This window comes from Mytilus edulis, chromosome 10, assembly GCF_963676685.1.
Source record: "Mytilus edulis chromosome 10, xbMytEdul2.2, whole genome shotgun sequence".
Taxonomy (NCBI): Eukaryota; Metazoa; Mollusca; class Bivalvia; order Mytilida; family Mytilidae; genus Mytilus; species Mytilus edulis.
The window spans coordinates 10,042,046-10,049,134 of record NC_092353.1 but is presented as its reverse complement, the minus strand read 5'-3'; the positions used below and the strand labels follow the sequence as shown (position 1 = coordinate 10,049,134).

Here is a 7,089-nt window from a genome sequence, read left to right as displayed (position 1 = left end):
TGTAAGTCGTATGTATGAGTTTTCTTTTAATTCAGGTCCATTTATATGTTTCGGAGTTTAGTTTGGTATCCATTTCGCTGAATTATAGTATACCATTTCGCTGAATTATAGTATACATTATTGTTAAGGGGCCAGCTGAAGAACGCTCAAGGTGACAGATTTTCTCCAATCGTTGAAAACAAAAATATAATGAAATTATTCAACTAAATCGACACTTAAAAGCTATTTAAAAGTGAAACAGAAAAAAATAGATTTTAGAAATTTTACTTAATCTATGAATAGAGAATTATTGATCTATGATTATTGATCAATTTGTATTGTTTAAATGATTCAATTTGTTTATCCTCTTAAAGGTCATTCTATTAGATGGACAAACTCTAATGTTAATCATTTTAGTAAACATGTGTAATATGCAAGTTTGCATATTTGTATTTGTTCAAATCTGTTTGGATAGTTGATATTTTTCAAAATTCGAGTTTCAAGCAAGGATTGCTAATTATTAAGTTGTAAATTGTATAAAGTTGATGCATATCATTTTTACTGTTTATAATCATTCACATATATGGTTCTAGCTACGCCTTAAAAGAGTTCAAAAATATTTTTGCATAAAACACATGACATGGGTAAAATTTCTTTGTTCTTACTGTGCTATAATCTGAATAATGCACAGCAAAGGTGTGCATTTTAAATACCTCAGATATACTGCACAGTTCAAATCTATTCTTACCTTTAGGGGCGTTTCCTGGATTTTCGACCCCCCCCTCCCCTCCAAAAAAACCAAACTAATCCGCCATCTGACTTGAAGTTACAAAAAAGTTGAAATTAAACACTTTGTAAGCACATCATAGTTTCAAAATAAGAAAAAAAAAATGATGGATTGATCGTTAATGTTTTAACGTCACTTTTATGCGCCACATTTCGACTATTTCGTGGGGCCCAGTTTTTATTGGTAGAGGGAGCCGGAGTGCCGGAGAAAACCACACACATTTGATAGGAAAACTGACAGTCCTAATCAATTAATATTGGAGTCAAAAACCCCATCACGGGCGGAGTTTGCCCTCAAACCCTCAGTGTTGACTGTCTAGCAATTACTGTATTAGAACTACTCTTGGCAAACGAGGCCCCTCATGAAAAAAAGGTTTCTCCTTCCTTTTATATTATCTAAACTGGGACATGAAATATTTTATTTTATTTTGTGTACACAGTGTAAATCTTTAATCAGTGTTTCAAAGGTAGAACAGATGATAACTATTGTTTGTAGTTTCTGCCAAAAAAGAAATCAAGTACTTAAGAATATTCAAATACATGAAATCTGATTTGAATAAGTTTTAAACTCAATGAATTTCATTACGATTCAGTTTTGGCATATTTATTCCTATAAAGGGACTATTTGGGTATCGAATTTAAATTTGGGGTCGGGGAGGGGGAAGAGTTGTGTCATTGGCACTCACACCACATCTTCCTATATCTATGTAGAGACAAATGCACACGCGATATCCCAGTCAGGTGTTAAAAAGAATACAGCAGATTTCGAGAGTACTGCATCTGAAACCCAACATAAATATATGCCGAAAAAAAGAAAACGAGAGTCATCAGATATTTTGACCCACGTGGATGTATTCTCGAACGGAGCTTATCCATTTTTTGAGGTTAGTGGGCCGCATTAGCGTCTACGTCATTCTAGTATTACCATATTGACATTTCCTTTTGGTAAATTATTTTGATAATTATAATTACTTTATATATCGAATATGTGTCTGTTGTACTGCCTTATCTACTTGACGCAAAATCAACCTAAAACTGATCCAAATTACAACGAAGTAAATATTTAATCATACATTTTTAAGTTACTTTTCAATAAGTAATACCTTAATCTGTCTTCAAACATATCCGAGAAATACGGCCAACATACAGCGGAAATAATATCACAATACATAACCAATCTTATCTTAAAGTTACTTTTTAAAATAATTATATAGGTAAATGAAGTAACACGATTTTTGTTTCGACACATTTTGACTGGTTGCTTACTAGCTTGCTTGTTTGTTTGTTTATAAAAAAAGAAGATGTGGTATGATTGTCAATGAGACAACTGTCCACAAAAGACCAACATGACACAGAAATAAACAACTATAGGTCATCGGCCTTCAACAATGAGCATAGCCCATACCGCATAGTCAGCTATAAAAGGCTCCGAAATGACAATGTAAAACAATTCAAACGAAAAAACTAACGGCCTTATTTATTTGCTTGCTTGCTTGTTTGCTTGCATGCTTGGTTGATGACTACTTAGACGTCGATCCGTATTTATTACATACCTAGTAAGATTATTTCAACCTACTAACATATCCTATATGTACATATTATTCAGTGCCACACAGTTTTTACTCTCGCAAGCCTGTGACTGTCATAAAAACAGCAAAAACAGATTCTAAATGTTTATTTTTAACCCGATCCCCCTGCACTCGAATTGGTCACGCTATCGTAAGATACTTTTCAGGTAACTAAGGCCGCATTTCTTTCTAACCAACATTTTGTAAACGTTGTGTCGCGTTTGTTGTTGTTTTCTAAACGCTACAAAAATAGAAACAAATACATCGTTTAATAAGTCTTTACTGACCCTGTTTGAACTTTCAATAATGCATGCACATGCTGTTGGTAAACAGACTTTTTACAAACGTAGAAACAAATACTTTGTTTAATAAGATTGAAGTAAGAAACAAATGTAGCGTTTGTACTAACAAACGACAAACTGCAGACGCATTTTTATCGTTTGCATTTATGTAAACTTTGCAAACGTATGTTTGAAAGAAATGATCAAAACATGTGCGCGCTTAGCCGTTTGCATCGTTTGTGTTAGAAAGAAATGCACCCTAAGTTTACGTATTTTAAATGTAACCATTTCAATGATACATTGCAAATAAATTGTCAGTAGATCAAGTAAATTAAAATATCCAAATTAGGAATATCTATTATATGGACAATTAAAGGTATTTAAAATGATCGTTATTTGGAGTTTTCTTTTCTACTGTACTTGATCACTAATCGAGATAGACTAGGATTATAATTTTAATGACCGTTCAGGGAATAATACTCTGTAACCAAAATGTTGTCCTTACCACTGATTGAATAAATTGTACCTTTTTGTATTTTTTTGTCCTTTAATTGGAAAGAACATTTTGATTAAAAAGAATTTTAAAAGTGTTTAAGTATAAGTGCTAACTTAAAAGTCTGGTCTTACATTTTTTACTTGTGGTTTTCTTTACCCTGCGAACTCTGTCCTTTGATAAATGTTTTGACAGGAAATTGTGTTTTGATTTTTAATTCCAATTACATGTTTAATATCCTTTTTGAAGGTGTTGATCAAAAGAAAATACAGGATTAGAATTAAAGTAAACTTAACAACTTAATGCAAAAAGGAAAGCATTGAGCTACATTTTGTAAATAGTCTGGCTAAAAAAAGCTAGCAAGTACTCAAAAGAGTATACCTCTTTTACACAAAAGAGTATACCTCTTTTGAGAGAATTTTTACATTAGATAATTGTATAAGAGACAATAATCTGTCTGAAAAAATGACAAAACAATTTAAAATATTATTCTCTTCAAAATAAACAAGCACGCATCAATTTCACCTGAATCTCACTTTGCTCACGTGAAACTCACATGATAATTTTTATGTGAATTTCATGGTGAACTGAGATTCATATGAACCCAACATGAAATTCTTTCACGTAAACTTTATAAAAAGATAGTATTTAGATGATATTTGAAGAACTTTATTTTCAAATTCACGTCAATTTCACGTAAACAGAAATCATGCGATTTTCACGTGATTTTCACACGAGATTCGCCTGAAACCTCACATGCACTCATTTTGCGTGAATTTTACGTATAAGCTCTTTTGAGGTAAATTAACGTGAATTTCACGGTAACAGAAATAATGTGATTTTCAGGTAAAATGAAGACGTTAGTTATCTCGTTTGACTTGTTTAACATTATTATTTCGGGGCCTTTTATAGAATATAATGGGTTTTGCTCATTGTTGAAGGTCGCACGGTGACTTATAATGGTAACATCTACTTCATTTTATTTGTCTGAAGTAAATTCAAGCTTGTCTAGTTTTTTTTTTTTTTTATCAAAGAGCAACAAACAAAAGTTGACATGTAACTGACTTATATCATGTTTTAAATAATAAGGGTATTGACCATAAAATAAAATGATACAAAGATATTAAAAATAAAAATGAATTATGCCTATTATGTCAAAAATATGTCAGAGTGGGATAAGGAAAACAATTGTATGTAGAAAGGATATCAGGCCTAAGCACAGATAATCATTGTTAAATATTTAAAAGAACGATCTTTAATCAATTCAATATTACCTACAAAGTTGAAAATCACAAACTAAAATACCATACATTCATAATTCTAGTTAAACCAATTTAGTATAGTGGTATTTCATTTAATTAATACTTTATCTTGTAGAATTTTATTACAGTTGCCTAGAATGGTAATCAAAATTTATTTATTTTCAAAACAGTGTACCAAAATTATCTATTTCAAAACTTGTTGCTATAATAGTCTTTGCGACTGATATAAGCCTTTCCGTTTATAAATACATGTAATACATGTATGAAATTAAATTATTCTTTTGACAAAGTTTTCATCAAATATGAGTATGAAAGGATATTAAAATTGAATCGAAGTGAATTGCATGGCCATACGTAATATGCCTACAAATGGCGGTGTTAAACAATGTTATTTATAACATGTATAAGACATGTATGCCAGTTGAATGCAAATGACGTCGGTTATGATCAAACATTGTTGTATAACATTTTGATAAATGAGCAACTGATGTATTAAACCTTTGTAAAAAATTTCTAAGATGAAACTTCACTAAATACACATTTGTTATGTAGAAATTTGGATAACACTGCAAATACGTGAATGTTGGAATTCAAACAAAAGCATTAACAAGTTAAACTTTCAGATATTTATGAGAACACGAATAAATTCACAACTTACTTTACAAAACGGAGATAAAATATTATAAAACAAAATTCTATATTTCTAAAGAATATTTTTCGATGTATGTACTACATGTATGAATGAAAAACCGCACAAATAATTGAAGGAAGCCACAGTTAGTAACCCTGATACGAGAAACATTTTCCTTTATATATAAAAATGATATCAAACAGATCTTAGAATTCAACAAATCGTCGTCAAACTTTAATATAAAAAATGTATTTTTTTTCTTCATTTTTTGAAAAGTTTTGTAGCCAGCTGAGCTTGCTTTATTCTTTCATTATCCACAAATAGTTTTACAGAACGAGACACTGGGTGCTTTTTATTGAATTCCTCCTGTGTCCTACAGAATGCTTTAATCCTGTCTTGAATTCCAGACTTTGGTACTAAAGTACTTGACGAATGATTTCGGCTGACGCCAGAGTATTTAGAACTATGAAGCATTTCTACTACACCAGGCAGATCACTGCAATATTTTGTTTCCACTAGATTGATAAAGTTCTTTATTTGAGCGTCAGAAAATAAGCACACTGTATGATGTGTGTTTGTTACATCAAAGTTAGTTTTCATCTCTATTTCATATTGTTTAATTATTCTCTGGATCCTCTCACATGTTCCACACAATTTGTCATTTTTACATTCATTATGAACGGACGCTTGCTTATTGAAAACCGGTCTTTCTAAATCACGTGATGGCATAGTGGCTGGCAAAGATTTCGGCCGTGATCGTGGCGAGATAGTATTCCCAGCACTGTTTCCATTTGCTGTATTACCATTTTGCAAAACACGTGCAGATCTGATTCTGAAACGGCGTTGATGCTGATTATACTGTTTTTCAAACATAGTTCGTTGCTTTTCAAAGTGTGTTCTTAATGTTTCCAGTCGGCTTTCTTCCGTTTTATTCAATTTTCTGGCTTTTGTTTCATTTTCTGTTTGACCAGCAACCATTGGGATACCAACATTTCGTTTTGTCTTTTCAAATTCGAATTCTGGTATTTCCGATGAATAAACCCCATCCTCGTTGTCATCAGAAATTAACTGCTCTTTTGAAGGTAAATCTCCCGTAGAACAACTAAGACTTGGTAGTGATATCAATAGTTTAGCTATATCCGCCTCGCTGTGAGAATGCTGAAATGATACTTCTTTCGATGAAGTTTTCTTACGAAATGCCATTGTTACCACAAATAAAAGCTGATCAAGTATTCAGAAGATTATGTGCGTTGAAAACTATAATGATAAGCTAACTATTTAGAAAAACGATTTGAGAAAATGCACATACTATTTTACTTGTACTACAAAATCCAAAAAATCTCAAAAATATAAGTCAATGAAATCGACAATAGCAAACACTGCACATTCCATAATTTACAAAATCCTCACAAATATATAAGGTAAACTTTGGTCAGTTTTCTCTGGATGTCATCGTCATAATTTGTTTATTTTACGAATATCCGAACCATAGATAACAGGACTAAACTTTTCAACACTGACGATTTAAGCTCAAACCTCAACAGATTTAAAGCACATAGTAAACTGTCAATCATAGAGAAACGCATAAAAATTATAGTATTGTATAGCTAATATGAAAGGTAGTCGCGTTTAACTTTAAAAACGTTATTGGTTTTAAATCAATCTGGAAACTTTTAATAAGCTCCTATCGTGCCTTTCAACGACAAGTAATCAATTTATCAAAATAGAATAAGACTAGAATAAACATATTGAAGTCTCATATCGATATTTAAAACTATTGAAGATTAAGATTTAACATTTTTCGACTAAAAAGTATACTTTAGGATATATTGATCAAAATTTATGACACGAACCTATGTTTCGATGCAATATACTTGAATTACTGACAGTATTTTTTAAATAGATGGTTTCATAAATATATAGGTTTTTGTAAGGAAATTATACATATCAAATATATTCGTTTTTATATAGAATCCACAGCAAGCATGCAGATAACATCTCAAATATTTAATATGTTTAAATGTCATAAAAGTGGTGTATTGAAATGTAGTCATCTGTATGTAAAATGTTTTTTGTCAGAAGAGAAATA

General features: G+C 31.2%; 1 protein-coding gene across 1 annotated transcript; it reads right to left on the bottom strand.

Annotated features, from left to right (window-relative positions):
- Positions 1-4,156: 4,156 nt before the first annotated feature.
- LOC139493355 (uncharacterized) lies at positions 4,157-6,707 on the bottom strand. Its single transcript, XM_071281702.1, has one exon. The coding sequence runs from the start codon at positions 6,201-6,203 to the stop codon at positions 5,262-5,264; it is 942 nt and encodes a 313-aa protein (XP_071137803.1). The 5' UTR covers positions 6,204-6,707; the 3' UTR covers positions 4,157-5,261.
- Positions 6,708-7,089: the final 382 nt, after the last annotated feature.

Coding starts and splice junctions, on each gene's coding strand:
- LOC139493355 (XM_071281702.1), bottom strand. CDS start 6,203: ATGGCATTTCGTAAGAAAACTTCATCGAAAGAAGTATCATTTCAGCAT.